The sequence below is a fragment of the Neltuma alba genome, unplaced genomic scaffold, assembly GCF_004799145.2.
Source record: "Neltuma alba isolate B1F8T4 unplaced genomic scaffold, ASM479914v2 tig00007930_pilon, whole genome shotgun sequence".
NCBI lineage: Eukaryota > Viridiplantae > Streptophyta > Magnoliopsida > Fabales > Fabaceae > Neltuma > Neltuma alba.
Genome location: NW_021634905.1, coordinates 34,523 through 54,054, shown reverse-complemented (window position 1 = coordinate 54,054; position 19,532 = coordinate 34,523). Strand labels below are relative to the sequence as shown.

The 19,532-nt window shown below is 38.8% G+C and overlaps 2 protein-coding genes and 1 pseudogene across 2 annotated transcripts; 1 reads left to right on the top strand and 2 right to left on the bottom strand.

The window, feature by feature from the left end:
• Nucleotides 1-756: 756 nt before the first annotated feature.
• On the bottom strand, nucleotides 757-8,663 carry LOC114753439 (uncharacterized; annotated as a pseudogene).
• A 1,401-nt stretch (nucleotides 8,664-10,064) lies between these two features.
• LOC114753441 (binding partner of ACD11 1) lies at nucleotides 10,065-14,091 on the bottom strand. Its single transcript, XM_028942132.1, has 8 exons — nucleotides 13,877-14,091; nucleotides 13,662-13,765; nucleotides 13,123-13,198; nucleotides 12,601-12,672; nucleotides 12,450-12,515; nucleotides 11,814-12,154; nucleotides 10,702-10,825; nucleotides 10,065-10,518 (listed from the first exon to the last, which is right to left on the bottom strand). The coding sequence occupies exons 1-8, from the start codon at nucleotides 13,880-13,882 to the stop codon at nucleotides 10,498-10,500; spliced, it is 810 nt and encodes a 269-aa protein (XP_028797965.1). The 5' UTR covers nucleotides 13,883-14,091; the 3' UTR covers nucleotides 10,065-10,497.
• Nucleotides 14,092-18,034: 3,943 nt separating this feature from the next.
• On the top strand, nucleotides 18,035-19,532 carry LOC114753440 (annexin A13-like). The gene is made up of 4 exons (XM_028942131.1): nucleotides 18,035-18,498; nucleotides 18,603-18,821; nucleotides 18,899-18,988; nucleotides 19,082-19,532. The coding sequence occupies exons 1-4, from the start codon at nucleotides 18,058-18,060 to the stop codon at nucleotides 19,298-19,300; spliced, it is 969 nt and encodes a 322-aa protein (XP_028797964.1). The 5' UTR covers nucleotides 18,035-18,057; the 3' UTR covers nucleotides 19,301-19,532.

Below are 19,532 nucleotides of genomic sequence, written 5' to 3'. Positions count from 1 at the left end.
GATTTTCTATAAGGTAATTTTGGGGAAAAAGAAGTACTAACTGCATCTAAAAATCTGGATTAGGACCTATATTTATAAAATAACTACAAACGAGGACCTGCATTAAAGGATGGAGTTAAAAAGTGCTCTTACCCAATGAAACGTTTGGTTACAGCCCATCAGGCATAAAAAGCTCAACGACAAAACTAAAAAAGCAATCTAAAAACTAATGCTTCTTAAGGAGGACCTAGGCTAAACAGCACAAAGCCTAAACCCAGATAATAGCTTCGTTCGGAACACAAACATGATGAACGAAGATGCATAAATAACATTAGCCCTCGTGCTAAAACAGAAGGGATTTCCATAACAGTGCAGGTGCTTCTGTCAACCGAGTACAAACGTAAAATTGATGCTACCAAAAATGACAGGTCAGTTTATCCCCATGACGGACCGTATAATTCTCGTGCCATTCTCCAAACTTCGGAGAGTAAGAAACGAGTACAAAGTAGTGAACTCAGTCATAAGTACTGTGATGTTAGATTGTTATGACCTAAGTATGCTACGAAGCTAGAAACTACATGGATTTGAAAAAAGGGAATAACAAGAAAAAATATACGGCGCGCAACTACATGTACAGGCTAATTTCTAGTCACTGGACTATGACCGCAAAAGAGAACTTCCGAGAAGAGAACACGGAAGGGGTTGCAGAAAGAAAAGAGAACAGAGAAGATCATGCCTTGCTGCCTCGACAAATAATGAAATAGCCTTAGCTCACCCTCAAGACTTATTTTTAACAACCTTAACGCTTCTGTAGAGGCGCTTGAGATCCTTCATGGCCTTTTCCTCAATCTGAATAGACCGGATTGAGGATATTGTCTCCGCCTCTGGCTTGAACCAACGGTTCATCCCTGGAGGTTCAGATGGCGAGCCTTGACCTGCACCAACAGCAAATCCAGTTGTTCTGGCCTGCGGACTACGGGACAAGCTCTCATGCATTTTTCCCTGTTTATAGGACAAACAACCCTCAGTTCAATGAAATGTGCCCCAGGACAGAAGGACTATTCACAGCAAAGGCTATATAATACATCATCTATACGTAAGCAGGCAGGGATAAAGAAATCATCCTAACTGGTCCACAGCAAACAGTACACAGAAAATGCAACACGGGCATGGACCTCCATAAACAAATGGGAGGAAGCATGAATTCACAAACCTGCTGCCTTTGAATGTCCCTTAAAGATGGCCGAGATAGATGAGGTGGGGTTCTGGACGCAGACCAAGAGGGGGTACCTTTTTCTCCATCAGATACCTGGGAACTTCGAGTTGAGGCAAAAGGTATTGGGCTGGAAGGAAGAAATGAACTTAATGATATTTTCCCCCCACTGCCACTGTCAGAGAGGTCTTGCTCCTGGTGTTTGCTCTTACGTGGCTTGTTTTCCTTTATTTTGCTCTGCTCAACCTGAATTTCGCGAAGACAAGCAGAACCCTTTAAAAACTTGGCCCCACCCCATGCAGGACCCTCATTTCTCGGCATTGGTGGAGGGGAAGCCACCTCTTTTGGGGCATCATCAAGGGCACCACTCAAAAACAAAGAAAGACCACCTCTCTTGCCCTTCTTCTTGGAATTTTTCAGTGACTGACACTTGTTTGGCAACGCTAAATTGTCTTTCTTCTGGATCACAATAGCCGAATCCATTGCACCTTCATTGGCTGTAGTTTGTTCACAAGTAGATTCTTCCACCTATCAAATAAGAGTTTAAGCAACACAAAATATGAAAGGAACTATGCAAATTATTCACGTTGATACAATCAAGAAAAATGAAGCTGGAAACCTTTATCTCAGAGGCATCCAAGATTTAATGCCCAACATGTCCTTTGCAGGTTCTGATATTACTTCTGCTCCAGCAGAAATAGATTCCACTTCGGTCTGCACCACACTTGATGTGCTGTTCTTTCTCTGTTTTCTTGATAGTTTACCTTTTTTATTACCTTTCCCTTCTGAATGCAGAGAAGACAACTCTTTATACCGTGAAGTTTCAATTGGAACACCAAGCTCTGCAAGTGACCTCTCCAGAGCTGACTTAGACTGAAGCTTTGCAATCTGTTGGTCATCAAGGCGCTGACCCTTATATTGCTTAGCTTCAAGCACCTCAATCTGCTGCAACTTCTTCCTTAGAGCTCGAACTACTTTGGAGTTTTCTTGATTGGGATCATCCTTAGGCTGGAGAAATGAATCTAGTCTTTGATCTTTTTCCAACTTCAATTTCATTGGTTTGTCATGAGCCCTGTTAAAATCCATGTCACTATCACCCTCTTCACTGTTTATGGTGGGAGGAAAAGGAGCAGTTACAGTAGGGAGTAGGCGGTGACTCCATTGTTCAGATGATCTCTGGTCTAACAATGTCTCAAGGTTGGCCAGAACATCTAGTGATGCATTTTTCACAGAATGCGATGAAACTGTAAAGATGTAATCAAGGTTGCGAATGACAGTCTCCTGGAATAAGCATTTAAGAGCTTCAGTATAATCAGACCACCTTAACATATAGGACAAATCAATCAAGTATAACAGCAAAGGCCATTCAAATCTCACTGATATATGCATGAAGCATTACATGACCTGAAAAGCCCAAAAAACTACCAAAATTTTTGCTAATTTACACCTTAGGTCTTCAAAAATTCCACTAATTTCAATCTTGTCCCTGAATCTCTTTTCACAATATTCAAAGAGTGATAATTTTTCATTCAGGCCTAATTCAAAAGTTGCTTTCTGTCTCTAAAAACATGCTGACGCGTCATACTGCTGACATCAATTATGTTTATCCTAACCGTTTGCCATGTCAAAATATTTCTTCACATGTAATCAAATCAACTTCTATCATGTTGGGTTTTAAGAAATAAATATTCTCAGGACCATAAAATATTTTTTTCAAGGATGAAATTTAAAATAGTAATATTTCAGCGGTCCAGGGTAATTTCACTAGAATTATCTTCTCAGGAGATATCGTCGATGGCATTTATTTTGACTGATATATCATAATTTATACAATAAAAAATAATCAAATATTACATGATCAAGTTGAACAAGAAGCAAAACCACAGATCCCATTTGATGAACTATTATTCTCCTCAAACTTTCTAGTTAGACAAAATAACTTTCAAGTATTTTTGGCCATTCGAGAAGAAGCGTACCTCACAATATTTCTTCAAATCACTGGCTCCTAGAGCATCAGCAATCTCAAGAAACTGGATGGCATTTCGATGCTCCACTAGATACTCTGCCACGACCTTTTCACAGAGGCTTTTTAGACTAGGTACAATCCTCTTCCCAAAATTATCTTTTTGTATACAGTAAGTCATATTATCGGATTCCAAATCCTGAAATAAAATATCTTCTGTAATCTCTTCTATATCATCCTTATGATTCAACTTGAGCTCCTGGGAAGTCTTCGTCACATCAAGAGGATAGCCAGGATGATAGAGGGAAGCCACAATCAGTAGATGCGTTTCACCAACTGAAACTGAAGTAGCCCTCTTCACACCATGCAACCGAGTCACAACAGGTGGCTTTTCCTTGCCTTCCTTCCCATCCCACATATAAACATCACCAGTAGTCGTAACAGCTGCAGTCCAGTACTTTCCAGCAGATATACTCACCATGTTTCTTCCAGATATAGCATATAGCTGTACACAAATTTTTCAATTAATTATCAATTATTATAAAAAATAGTGAGGAACTGTCCCCAATCAAAGTGCCTATCTGGGTATAACTTAAAATCAAGTTTGAATCAAATAACCTGTTGGCATTTAAGATCAGGATCCGAGGAGACCCAATAGAACAATGCACCGTCATCTGTAAGAGCAGTGCTATGCACCATTCCAGCAGTTATGGAAATTACATGAAGTCGTTCCATGCGGTGAAACTTCAAAAGAGTGCTTCCACTTTTTTTCAAGTTCCTAGTAATGACTACTCGTCTTGGAGTAACAAGGCGATGACCCCAAGTATACACCTGCCAAATAGGGTGATGACTGTGGTCTGTGATAAATAGAGAAAGAATGACATTGGACTCCCTTGTAAGGGAATTATTAACATTTTGGTCCCTACTCCAAAAAAAGGAGATTATGAATACAGTAGATCGCAACTATCAATCTCAACAGGGTCATTGATTCAACTTTTGATGAACCAAAGTGTCAAGAATTCCCATACAAAGGACCCAAATGCCATTCTCCTATGAATGCGTCAAGGAAAAGGAAGTCTTTGGTCTGCAAATAGTTACCTCTCCATCAGATCCCAACACAACTGTATGATATTTTGCGGCAGAAACTCCAGTTAAATTCTTTCCCTTCAAGTATTCAACTACACGAGGGGTGTAATTAGATGCGGAGTTTGAGGTGCCATAACCAAGCTGACCCTCTCTATTGCAACCCCAGGTAAAATTTCGCCTGAATCAGAAACTACAGCAGTATGCTTGTTTGCTGCAGCAATAGCAACAATTTTGGACCGTAAAGAAGCCACTCTACGGGGTGTGGGTTGGGTATCAACAGAAGGGTAGCCAAGCTGTCCCTCTGCAAAATCAATGAAACCAATACAAAATGACATAGTAACTCTGAAACGACATAATGACACCAAGGAAGAAGTGTAACTGTTTTCTGTGTCATTCAAGCATATCTTCATTCTAAGGGACAAAACTTAAGAAGCACAGATACGCCAAAAATCCCAATCGCTTCCTATCTGATAATTGTCAAATGTCAATAGAGAGGGTCAGCCTGGTTATGGCAGAATTTCTGCCACAACCAAGCTGACACTCTCCATAACTTAATAAAAGGCATGGCAGGTCATGATGGCAGTGGCAGACAAGATAATTTAGTTGCATGATATAATTGACAGTCAAAACTAGACATAATCATAGTTTACCTCTATTGGATCCCCATGTGAACACTTCACCGCCTTCTGTAGCAACAACAGTATGATGCTTAGCGGCAGCAATTACCTTCACTTGGCGAGCACCCAGACCATAAGTCACCTGCTGGGGAGTGATGACTGCAGCTTGACCACTGCGGTGAGTACCAAAACAACATCAGATCTGATTGGCAGTAGTCCAAAAAGCATGAACAGATAAAAATAAAACCCACCTTGACAAAGTCTTAAAAGGAAAAAAATCATGAACACTGCCTAAATTTTACTGAGAAGGCCGACTAAAATAAGGGTCCATTTGGTCTTGCTGTGATATTTCTGTCACAACAAACACTCCTTTTTTCATTAAAACCCCTCTACTAAGTATCAAAGCTAAGTAAAATATTTCTGATTTTCTGCATCCAGATAGAACCTCTAAAGCTTAAAAGAGAAAAGTAGCCAAAATACCTTGAGGGAGATTAATCTCTGCTGCTGACAGAGAATACTCCTTGCTGACACTCAAAAAGGGGGGAAGGGGAGAAAGAGATTAAACAACAGGTACTACCCTTTATGTTCAATATTGACAGCATAAGCAAAAATGCAATTCCAAACATGATGGTAATACCAAAACTAACTTAAACCATGCCTATCAGCCCTCATATTGGAATATAACATTTACCTATGGATGTCAAAATCCGGGTGTCCTAGACGGCCACCCCTTCCAAATCCCCAGGTATACACTTCTCCATCAGCTGTAACAGCCACACTGTGGAATTTTGCGGCAGAAATCAACTTTATGTACGAACCGCCAAGGGAATCAACTTTGCATGGTAACTTTTGAATGTGCGCATTTCCAGTTCCAAGCTGATAATTTGTGCCACTTCCCCAACTAAAGACCTCAGTAGAAACTATGCCCAAAATATCATAGTATAATTTCTCAGCCTCTTCTATCACTACTTTGCATTGGCAACAACTAACTGAACCATTACAAAGTAGTCAGAGCACAGCAATTCATACCTGAATCGCATTCACTTCTAAAGGCCTGGAACACAGGGCCAGATAAGAGATCTACAGGTACTCGACATTTATAGTCCTCCATTGTAATAGAGGCATCATGCTGAAGAAGGATGCCTGCCACAGCAAGATGTCCAAAATGCAAAGCCCTGTGAAGGCTACTCCATCCTGATTCTCCATCCTAAAAGTGAAGCAAGTTTCAGACTAATGAGACGTAAGTTCCAAAAGAAATAAAATGGCCCTTAAGGAAAAACCTGAGAATTGGACAGTTCTTGGTTTCATGAGACTTCAAATTCTCCTAAAATCTGAATAATCTTCAAAATAAGACGATAAATAAAGATTTTTTTTCCACACAAAAGCAAAAGACAATCAGAAGCTGTTTTAGTTAAATTTCACACTATTAGAACCCTTTTAGGCCAGTGGGTACCATCTGTGACATTTTATTTCTAGCGTAAGCACTCAAGCAAGGGAAAAAAAAGATAGGGGAGAATTGACTGAAATGATTTAACCTTGTACAACGCAAACTCATTGCATGATTGCAGTAAGAATATGTAATATACCAGATTGTGTTGCTTGGTTTCTAAAGGCATTACTAGCCATTAGTTCATCCCCATCATAATTAAAAAAAAAAAAAAAATCCACAGCCAAAACAAACAACACACACAAAAGGAAATTTTATTAAAAGTTTGTTGATGAATTCATGACTGCAATTATTTTTTATCAGTCATCGCAACTTTTCCTTCATAGAATTTGCTTTAGAAGTACATTTGACCAAGACATTATAGATAAAAATGGAGGAGAATGTCAAAACACGTCCTAAATCTAAGAAAACCAAGTAACCTCCTACCTAAAATAAAATGAAGAAAGGGACAGGTGTATATTTGTAAGACTGACATTTACGAAATAAAAATTTAAAAATTTTTCATTACTCGAGCATCAGGGTCTGCACCAGCTGCAAGAAGCCTCCTGACAATGGGGATGTGGTTCCTCCAAGTGGCAATATGAAGAGGGGTCAGCCCGAATATATTCCTTGAATTGATATTGATTCCATTCTTCTTTGATAATGCCAAGACTGCCTCTACATCATTTAGCGATCCTTCTCGCACAACAAGCCACAAATCTTTCAGTGAATTAGCAGATAAAATTTTGCGATCAGGTGTCCGCAATGCTTGAGGAGAAACAGTTTTATCCATCCTTGCAGAATTGCACCCGAAATATATAGAAGCTATCTTGGAAAATATTTAATGTGAGGTCTGAGAGCTAAATCTAACAGCTTTGCAGTCATATGCCTCAATCAACTATATGATTACGCCAAAAGCTAGACACTGTATAATTGTTTTCTCCAACAGATTGCTCCCCAATACTTAAAACATTACTCAAGCCCAGCAGTCCATCAGATATTGGCCCCGTCCATCAAAACGGTTTTCTAATATAGCAATCAAAACAATAAGGCAGATAGCCCGTCATAAAAGTTTTTGCTTCAGTAGCTCTCCATCAACATCACCACCACCACCATGCTTATTGCATGCACAAACAAGTTAAAGCAGTCATTGACTACCAAAACAGTTCGTAGGCAACGAGATCTACAATGAGAAGCAACATGATGTTGGAATTCTTCAGTCAGTAAGATAATACTTGAGGGAAACTCATAACATTTAAATGGGAACAAAAGAAGAACATGCGATTCCCCCACATCCATCTAGTATTTGGCATTCAAGTTGCTTGGGTCAAACATATCACAAATCAGGAAAGTCCTCAAATTGAAGTCATGTTTTTTCAGCAGAAATAGAAGGGTCTCAACACAAAATGATGATAAAAGATATGCAGGACTCAATGATACAGCTACATAGTACGATTATAATGCCACGTCAAATGATGATGTACTTCTCTAACTCTACTCACCAATGCAAGATCTATAGGCTCAAGAATTCACAGAACTAATGTGAACAATGATCAAACTAATGTTAACCACTGAAATGAAAATTCGACGTCGACGCTAACCTTTCGGGAAGTTTAAGATGCAAATTGAGTTCCCACTTGCTAATAGATTATCGTTTGAAAGGCAAGACCTAGAAAGCGCCAAATATCATATTCCCATATCTATCTGCAGTCTCTTACCTGATCTTTCCATCGGGAAACTCACTCATTATTTTCAACCCGACACATTATATTATTCGCCACAAGAACTAAAAAATGATTTAAATCAGCAAAACAAAAACAGCATCCAAAGAAAAACATTATTTGAAACGCCAATCCTTGCCAGCTGCGCCTGGTCAAGTGAAAATGCAAACTTGACACAAAGTGAGGACTATAAACGTCGAAAATGATGCAGCAAACAACATATATCGAAAACCAGACCAAATTTCGGTGAAACCATTCGAACCCGATTATATTTGACACACCTATTGCAGAAAAAAGAGAATAAGTTGAAATACAGCAAGTCAGCGACTGAAAGGCTTCGAAACAGAAACAACAATGCAATACCTATCCGCTTGAAACATTGCCTCGATCACCGACCTTAACCAGAATATTTTGTTCATAGAATATCAAAAATCAAAACAAATCCGAAATAATTGATGGAATTAACTTGCTAAATATAAAAACCAAAATCCGCAACCAAGACATACACTTTGTTAATAGACAAATCCACAACTGTCCAACTAACGAAGCATCTCCTTGGTTTTAAGCAGAGAAGTTATGGGTGGTGTTTCGGGCAAAGAAGAGCACCAAAACCGTGAGTATCACCAGAGCAACGCATAAGTAAGAAGCAGGAAGTGGGAAGAGAGAATCTACGAAACGGGGATCAGAAAATGGAGGACACTTTCGGAACTGAAGACTTTTGTTTGGACCAAAAAGACCCTGGTTCCCGCGAGTTTCTCATTTGAGGTCAAGGACGCAAGGTCGGCGTATCACTCTCCCCAGCAAAATTACTGCTTCTGTCCTTAATACTCCTCCTATCCTTAATATAAGATTCACTTAACTAATTTGATTAAATTAAAAAAGTTAGGTAAGTTAGTTAATTATAAGAAATGTGACATGTTTTTCTTAAAATGTCATAATTATCTTTCTTAATACTTTCTCCCCCTCTTCTCCTTGATTATGCTTGAGAGAATACCTATAGGAGTAATTTAAAAAAATAATAAATATGAGAAATAAATCTTATATTTAGGACTAAAATCAACTCAACAATTGAGTCCTATATTAAAGATCGAAGGAGTATTTTCTTTTAAGAATAAAATTAATAACTTAATCATATTTTTAAATTATGAATAAAAGAATAAATATGTGGATAACACTTGCCTCTTCTCTAGGCTGATTCGCGCTGACCAAATTTGAAGGGAAAAATGAAAAAATAAAAAATCCTCACATTTTTATTAAACTGGGCCAGTATCCTTACGGGTGGCAAGCTCTGCCACTAATATTGTCGCATTCTCACGTCTAAATTCGAAACATTTAGCAAAGTTGATACAATTTCCTCACAAATGCAATTGAACCAAGTGCCATATGGTACAAAGATATCCCTTCTTCGACGAAGCGCATTGACGTGGAGACCAAGTTACACGTGTTTCCTCGACCCAATTACTGGATTACTATCCGATTAAACCATTTATAATATGAAAATAAATTATATTTATACAAACGAAAAGTGCAGATTTTTTTTTTTGGGTCTGACTTCACTGAATTAAAGTCGGTATACAAGACTAAGCACATGGTCTCTATTTCAATGAGGCCGACACTGATGAAGCGAGCACCGAACACGTCCGTGGAAAAGAGGAACCAGCAAGATAGGGTCAAGTAAAATTATTCCCCTAAGATTGGGGCATTTTAGCCAAAACAAGACCAAAAAAATACCTTTCCCGCCCCTATTTCCCCAATTTTGGAGGGGAGGGTCAAGAAGGGGAATATGTCCCCCCCCCCCCCCGGGGGGGAATAGTCAGTCTGCGGTTTTATGACATAGGCCATTAACTGTAGATGCATCCTAGGAGTATCATTCGCCCCTTTAAAATGAAGTAGAAGGTGGGTATGAAGACACAGCAAAATGCATGGGAAATTAAGATCTACTCTCATGTTACGTTCATGATAGACACCGAAAGCTTAAACTGAGTTGTTTTCATGTTGGGTTGTTCCATTCTTTCCAGGGAATACTGTTTTATTTTAGAAAACAGAAAAAGCAGTCATGAAGATAATTTCTCCAACAATTTTTAAAAAGCATTGGTAACAGGAATACATGTAAGAGATCTCATAGCACATGCTCAGCTAATGTTTTGAGGTGAAGAGAACAGCACTCGCATTGCATCTATAATTTCCTTCCCACACGAAAACCAGAATTACCACTGCTGAAATTACAAAGAAGCAACATCGACAAACCATAGATAGTGACAAAAGAATAAAGCATTGGATAAAAATTAATCACAACACTTGCCACGTGAAACAAACTGCTGACGGATTAGGAAGACAAACACAGCAACCAGTGCCTTCCTGTCTCTCCTCCTGTTTTGCAACTCTGTGTTTCCGTTTCCAAGGCCAAACAGCTTGACATCGCAGCATGTTCCAAAAAAATGTCATCATATAAAGAGATCTCTTGATGTAACCTATGATTACCAAATTCTGGTTTATGCAGCAACTGGCGGCTCCTGCATTGATGGACGAAATCACATTATACTAATTTCTTGGGTGACAATCGATGCCTATGCACACCCACATGTATTTAAGAATTTTCCCCTCTTCCTCTCCCGCGATTGTGTTTAGTGTTTCCATACAGAGAGTTCAAAGACATTACAGAATAGAGAGGCTCATATTGTAAGAGCAGAACTCACCTTCGCTGTCAAGTTAGATACAGCCACATGGAACTTTTCTCTGGTTTTCGTACCGGCAAGTTGTCCAGCCCTTGCCACCTTACCAAAGGCACCATTTAACCATGTCGTTCCAGCAGTCACATATCTGTGGAGAACCAAAAGGTAAGTCATAGACAGGCATATGGTTTGTTATCAGTACTTTAAAAAACACACTAGAAATAAAAATGAGCCACAATATTTATGCATATTTTGCTACTCTCCTACCTATGTTCCACCCAGGTAGGAACAACAAAATTGTCTAAATTTATTTTCCTTTTTAACTGTATTTTCTTATAGGGAGGAGGATTGAACTAGCATCGAGAAAGTTGAAGAACAGGTGCAGCAACCACAACAGAGACCATTATTTGGCATTCGCCATCATGTCTCCGAGCAACAAGGAATAAACAAATTTTAAGCTAGAAAGTGAAGATCAACTAACAAGGTGCAATTCCATGATATTGATTAATAAACCATGAAAGCTGCTTGGTTTCACAGAAGCATCTATCAAGAGTACTGTCATTGTCTCCAGTAACAGATATACAATCTTGTCAAAGGAGACATGGATATTCAAATCAATGAAAGCCCCCGTAGGATCAGTGAGAATCTTCAACGACATTGTGAATTGCAACCTTCTTATTGCCACAATAACAATTACGAACCTCAGAAGCATATATTCAGTAACTAGCTGCCCGCAGAATGCATTGATCAATAAAAAAACCTAGGTTTGTTGCCATCGCAACTGAAGCCCCCCGCCCCTCACAAAGAAAAAAAACTTCTTTAACCCCATTTAATAGCTCATCACCGCATGGGCTTTATACTTGGGTAATCAAATCCTTAAGATCCTAAGAGGAATTAGGAAATTATGTTTCCTAGATATCCGCACAAATATCCATTATTTCTCCGTTTCCCTTGTTCATGATTCCTTGCAGGAAAGGGAGCTTATTAAGACAAAGTAATAAAAGGCAATTGGCTCAAGAGGCTAACTTACGCAGCTCATCATCAGGCACAGAAGTTAGGGCAAATTAAAAAATAACTTTCATAACAATCAGTGATGCAACATTTATTCGCATGTTGTGAGAAACATCATTTTGAACCTGCTTGTTTTGACCGCTGATCCAGTATCATTTAACTTCCTCTCAGCTGCTAGAATTGCGGCCATTGTTTTATCTGAAACATGAAGCCTCTGATCAACATACTTCACCTTCTCATTAACTACAGAAATGCCAATTGTCCATTTCTCTGTAAGACCAACCCTCTTGTCAAAAGAAGCAACCTTAGCAGATGCATTGGCAGTAAACTGATGCTTTTCATCGAACGCTTTAGCTTTATTCAGTGCATCTTGTCTAATTGCTGAACTTTTAGCGAGCATACTTGTAACTACATCTTGTGCTCTATTAATATACATTCTTCCACTGTTAGTGGGGTTTGCTTTATCCTGCACAAAGAGATTTTGCACAACAGGTCATTAGCTCACTCCAGAAAAGAATGCAATACTACACTACTAATAACTGCAAAATAAACTTCAGGTGCTTCAGAAAATTATAAGCATGCAAGACAAAAGTAAAGTAGTTAGAAAACTAGTTCTATATAATTAAATGTTTATTGATACAGGCACTTTTCACTAAATGATCAAAAGGTCAATGCAACATGTTATGCATATAATTTAACTGAATATTCAAGGAGCACATCAGGCAAGGAAAACATATTAGACGTTGAATTTTCAGTTCCACCTCAACATCTGGTGTAATATTTTCAACAGGAGCAACATTTGTAGCACTTGCTACCACCATTACTTCCTGCGCAAATTGCACTTGAACATATTAGAATTCCAGATTATCATGCATAAATATAGCATTGAAAATCAGGTCTTAATATATTTACCTCCATCTCTTGTTTCGGTACATAGTTCTCGGCTGGAGTTATACTCACAATCTGATCTACTATTGTCGCTCCCTGCAAAATATAGAGCAGAACTTTCAGTTTCTCAGGTCACATAAGTGCAAAAGCATAGGAACTCCCAATTTCATATGAAAAATCAAAACATTATGTCCAAAGCATAAAGGCATGTGACTCTAGATGTTCTTCAAAGAGGAATCAGGCAGAAAATGTTAAAAAAACTTCAATATTCTATATTCAGCAAATAAATCTCTTAACAAAAACAACTTCAACATTCTAAAAGCGTTTTGCTTTCTGCACAACACATTACAGACCAATTGGGGGGGGGGGGGAATAAAAAAACAACACCCCAACCCAAAAGAGATGCACTGAACCACTTTCAATCTTGACATACATGTAAGTTGGAATTAACTGAAGACCGTTTCTTACAGATGTAGTCATAGTATAAGGTAAAGCCTCAGGTTTGCCACAACTACACGAACACGCATAAAAGGAAAGAGAAATTACCGATAACAATAACGCAATCTCAAGCGCCTTTGGATCTTTAAATGTCACATACGCTGTCTTTAATTTCCCCGATTCACTACAACCAACAGACAAAACCATCCCGTCATCATAATTAATACGGTCGTTTATCATATGCACGAAGAAGAGAAATAGATGCAGAGACTGAAACAAATGTAGAGCCTATTCCACTCTATCACGCAAATTCACATACAAAATATCTAAGTTTCACTTAATCTTCGATGACGTTTTCTAAGCTCCCAGTGGGGTGGAATACCAAAGAGGAAAGTAGAGAGGCAAACTGGGGGCGGCGCACTTCACAATAGTTAAACCCTGCTCACTTAGCTTTTTCGGGAGAAGAATTAAATTAATACCATTAGATGAAAAGTAAAAGTGCTCGTAATTTCTTGCCTGTCCTTTGTTCTCTCCCATTTTCTCAGAGCATCCACCCAGAGGGAGGTATGTCAAAATAACCAAACTTGAATTCGAATAACAGGAAGAAAAGAATAGAAATCAAACATTCCGGTGCGTAAAATGCCCACCTTTGAATCTCAATGTGCTCGATTTCTCCAGAAAACGAGAAAAATTCGTGAACCTCCCTCTCGGTAGCTAGATCTGAAACATTCTTTACTTGAACCGTCCTTGTCTGGAAAACCCAAACAGAGAAAACCGATTGAGTTTCTAATTATGACAATAAAACCGAACTAGAAGCGTGACGATATGAGAGAGTTAAGCCTAGAATCCGGTAAGTACTGACCTGCATTGCGATGACTTAGTAGCAGCAGTATATGCAATTTGCACAGCAAAAACTACTACTATTTAGATGTTGAACGCAGTTTGACAAATTCCGTGGCCAACGATGAGAGCAGAGAGACAAAGAAGGGAAGAAACAGCTCGGGCTGCAATCGTCACGAACAGATAGGAGTCGCCTTGAAGCAGAACTGAGAACGGAGGGGGGGGGGGGAGAGAGAGAGAAACGTATGACTGTTTAGTGTGAGGTTGGAAGGAATGCAATCATGATGTGGCTCTCAAGCCAGCAAGAATGATGAGAATGAATCCGTGAAGTTCCATAAATGCCCCATTCTTCTTAACAGTTTTCTGCACCGCCGATTACGTTTAGAGTAGTTTTTGGAATTGAAGATTAAAAAATACCCGTTGTCCAATGGCCCAAGCAACCGTCACATGTTTAACTTGTTACGGACCGTTATTTTTAATTAAAAATTTTTTAAAAAAAATTGTGTGCAACGAACTAACCTCTTGCATGACTTAAAAGAACCAGGAAATTTTGTGAGGATAATCATATTCTATAATGTTTCGTGGCTCAGAGAAAAAGCGTCCTTTGCCATGCCTTCTATTTCCATACATGTGCCCAGAAAATTATTTTTTGAGTAGAGTAGCTATTTTCAAAATATACACAAACAAAAGATTATCTTTCTTTTTTTTTTTTTTCCTCCTCTCAGAATTGGGTCAAAATGTTATTTAAAAGGACATGAACACACGAGGGTGAGGAGAGGGCGAGGGCTGGAAATAAATATGGGAATAGGACGCGTCCAGTCCACCATTCAGAGAAATGACGTGAGAGGGAAAATATACAAATAATCAAACGTTATTAAAAGCAGACAACAACGCAGACGAAGACAAGGACAGAACAGATCATAGAATCCACGTATTCTTGTTTGGACATTATCAGCCGAATCCAATATGAAGCATATTGGGAAATAAGCGAGGGCAGAATTGGAAAAGCAAGAGTGTGAGTCAGAAGACATGCCCCGTCCTGGTCAAGAATACTTCGGATCTTCCCTTCGCTTTTCCGAACGCAAGAAATGCTTTGTCTTGATGCGAGGCTTATTTCATTCATTTGCATTTTAAAAAGTAAAAAAAAGAAAATATGAAGAAGAGTGAGTAATAATTAATAAGCAGGTAACTTTTTTAAAATAAAATAAAGCAGTATCTTGCCAGCTAATACGAGGAACCGTTCACTTTACAGGAACAAGTGTATTGTCTACAAATAGCCATGATTGGGGGGTCCTCTCCGGTCTCCAGCGGGGCACCAACTCACATCATATTTGACCCTGCGCATGACTTCGCCTCGCTCGTTTACTGGCTCCAATAAAGTGTCTATTTCGAAATTTCACATATTCAAAGCCACGTTCCCTGATCTTATATTTTAAAATGCTGCTGCTAGACATCAGGCGTTTAATTCAAGTTTATAAAATATATTTTTCTAGTGAACTTTAGATGTTTTACTCCTCTAATCCTAAATATAAAATCTTTATATACACTAGTGCGACTTTTATTATAAATGGGTTTTTTTTTCCTGTCGTATCTTCAATTATAAATTTTCTGATTCACTGAGTTTCTGCCTTTGCGGATATCTGAAATGCGTCCTATTAAAACAAACCATTACTTGTTTCTTTGGTTTGCTCCATTTATTTGAGTAAAGTAATAATCTGAGCAAGGAAACGGTAACATATTGGGTAGTTTGCGTGAAGATTTGGGCACTCCTCTTACTTGCATCATTTCATTTCAACCAGATTCCAATATGATGCACATGTTTCAAGTTAAATCAAAATGGCTATTTAAATAATGGTAAATTACCTTCTCTTTCTTTGACAATATTTAAATTAAAAAGTTGACTTCATCTTTAAAAAAAAATACACATTCGTTAAATTGAAATTGAAATGCAGGAGCAATCAAAAAGGCCGTTGGTCGAAATGATTAAAAAAAAAAAACCAAAAAAGATGGGTTGCCTGCTGTATTCAAAAAAACTGGTAATAAAATGGGCTTAAGTTGGAGACTAAAAGCAGCATTGGATGGACTTGAAAAGACCTAAAGAGAGGCCCATACCATTGTTGGGATTTGGAGGCGCCCCATGCTCCCTAAAGGGAAAGCCCAATCTACATTTGTACCTGACCCAATACATCCTTTTGGGCTCAAGAGATTTTGAATCTGATCTGATATGCTCCCTCCATCATTTATTATAAGGTCTAATAAGGAAATTATGACTTTTTTTTTTTTACCAGCAAGGAAATTGTGAGTTTGAATACTTAGGAAGTATTTGGATATCCTGAAGAGTGCTTCTCAGAAATATTTTTTTCTAAATCGAGATAAACTCCTTCATATATTTAATTCGTAAACCGTAAAATCACTTCTAAAATTATAATTTAGTTTCCATCTAAACATTCGTTAAGTAAAAAAGAATGAATTTAATTAGGGGTGTTCAAAGCCGGCCCGTCCCGGTCGGCCCGTTCCGGTCCCCGTCTTATTGGGACGGGACGGATCCGTCCCGAAATTTTCCGGGACGAGACGGGGTCGTCCCGTCCCGGTCCCTTTTTTTAAAAAAAAAATTAATTTTTTTTAACTTTTTATATAATATCATTTTTTTTCATATTTTTTTAAGATTTGAGACTATTGTATGGAACTATGGATATATTTATTTAGAGTTTTTATATTTGTTAATGATTTGAGATTATTGATGATTAGATTTTTTAGCAAGTTTTTATTGTGTTAAAAGCTTTTGTTTAGAGTTTTTAATAACTATTATATGTAATATTTTGAGCTTTTGTTTAAGAGTACCCAAACAAATAAAAAAGATGTTTTTATAAGATTTAAGGTCAAAAAAATATAATTAAAAAAATTAGATTTTTTTTTAAAAATTAAAAAAATATTTCGGGACGTCCCGGTCCCGTCCCGGATCCGTCCCGTCCCGACCGGGACCGAGACAACCCCGGGACGGGCCGGGACACGGGACAGAAAATCTGTCCTGTTACTGTTCATCGGGACGGAACCGGGACAGACCTGTCCCGGTCCCGATCCGTCCCGTGAACACCCCTGAATTTAATGAGCATATGAGTTGCAATCACAAAAAGTCGGCAACATCGAGGGAGGGCGCAGGCCTACCCTATGCCCTGTGCAGGGCCCCATTCCCCACGTCCTCCCAATCCCCAGCCCTTCTTCCATTTGTCTCTTTTTTTTTTTTGGAAAAAAATTGCCTTGCAAACATTTTCGTGGGGAATATAGTTCGGGGAAAAAAAAGTCAAGTCGTGGGGCCGCGATTCGGGTTAGTCTAAGGGTTGTGTTGACCAAATGCCAGGTACTCTCTCACGCGAGTCTCCGAATAAATTATAGGGATTATTTGAGGGAAAAAAAAGGAAGGAAATTTTAGTACATATTTATTAAATTATTTACAGTTAAGGATCAAGGGAAATTCAGAGTAGTTTAATGTTTTCGAGAGATTCTTTTTTTTTGGTAATTTGTCTTGTTGTGTGAACCTGAAGGTGATTTCCCAAAAGAACAGAAAAATGGAAAGACAAATGAAAAAGTAGGTGGAACGGGGTAAGGAAAAATGGTGGAAAAGGATCTAAGCAGCAGATTATGGGGGAAAAAGGACGCTTCTCACCCAATCTGCAACTCACCCCTGTTCCTTAAATAATTGGTTGAATTCTAGTCCTTCTCCACGATGTTCCTCAAAGAATAATCAGCAGAATCACTGAGTCACAGTCTACTTGGACGCCAATTAACCGCCATCATCAGCCACAGAACAAATTGCACATGCCACCCACATCCCAAAAGCCACCCTCTTTCCCTCTCACATTCTCAGAAACTTCCTCTCCTCTTTTGCCCTTTTTCTTTTTCCACCCCCAAATACCTCACTACCCTTGACAATTACCTTCATTATATTCTCATATAATTGTATCATTTCATTATCCCTTAATTCGATGAATATTTATTGAGTTATAATTATTAATGGGATAATAATCACGTGCTACTCCCCATCCCCCCTCCATCAATTCTACACCCCAAAAAAAAAAAAAAGTTACCATTCCTGCCTTAACCTTCAAGTAATGGATTGGATTGCCTGTCCTTCCTTCCATATATACTGTGACTCGGCATTGCTAACTTGCTGAAGCGAGCCACCATTTCCCCTGTTTTCCTCTTATGGCAGCTAATGTTCTTCCAACGGCTAATCTCAACCTGGAGCTTGATTGTAAGACCATTCATGATTCTTTGGGAAGCTTGAGCCATTTGATTCCTTATCTTTCTCGTCTGACTCAATCTCAAAGACAACAACTCAGAAAGACCTATGAGGCAGCGTATGGTGAAGACTTGATAGGTCATCTTCAAAGATACGAAGCAGAGGTTTCGTCTGTGAAATCCTCTGCTTTGTCCCTGTGGATGCTTAACCCGCATGATAGGGATGCTATTATATCCAGGGAAGCCCTCCAGCAAGACGACACCAATTTCAAGGCTCTGGTGGAAATCTTTGTGGGTCGGAAATCAAGTCATATTCTTTTGATCAAACAGGCATACAATAGAAGATTCAGAAGGAACTTGGACCAAGACATTATCGATCTGGACCCTCCTCATCCCTTTCAAAAGGCGAGTTCTTTTTTCCTCGTGGGTATTACTCAATCTGTGTCTTATGGCTATGGATTCTGTTAGGTGTTTGTAGAATAATTAGGGATATGGGTTTGGTTAAGCAGATTCTTGTGGCATTGACTGCATCACACGAAGCTCACCAAACTGAGACTAGTCAGCATATATCCAAGTGTGACGCAAGGAGGCTCTATGGAACTGGAGAGGGAGGCTCAGGAGCAATTGATGAATCAGTGGTACTTGAAATTCTCAGTAAGAGAAGCATTGCCCAGCTGAAGCTGACATTTTTAAGTTATAAGCACATATATGGACATGACTACACAAAGGTAAGAGACAAACATGCCGTTAATAATTAATCTCGCCCCTTTTATCATGCTTTTCAACCGCCCGCTTTGTGTTTCAGTCACTCAAAAGGGGAAACAGTCTGGAATTTGAGAAGTCTCTTATTCTGGTTGTGAAATGCATCTGCAATCCGGCAAGCTACTATGCAAAGGTAGTCTAAAAATTCCTTGTGATTAGCTTTATAGCAAGAAATTGGTCATGTTAAAGCTCAGAGAAAAGAAGTTGACCGGGTTTATATTTGCAGGCACTGTACAACAGCACCAAAGGGGGAACGATTGACACAGGAACTTTGGTACGGACACTAATCAGCAGGGCCGAGATAGACATGGACGAGATCAAAAGGGTTTTCAAGCAAAAATATGCGAAGGAACTTGGTGATGTAATTTATCAAAGCATTCCATCTGGAGACTTGAGAGACTTTCTGGTTGCTCTGGCCACAAGAACCACCCATTCTTCTACTTAGGCAGCCTCGTCTGCTTCTACATCCTATAGCAGCAAAGCAAGTTGGTAACAGGGATAATAAGATCAAGCTTCTATGACCTCCTTGTGTGTGAAAAAATATTTAGCTTTACAAGCAATGGCATATGCAGGATTATACCACAATTTGATAGTCGTCTCAAAAGTTACCTCTGTTGTGCCGAAAACAAGTTAAAATAAATAATAAAAGGAACTTCTCTTTCCTTTTTATCTTTCTG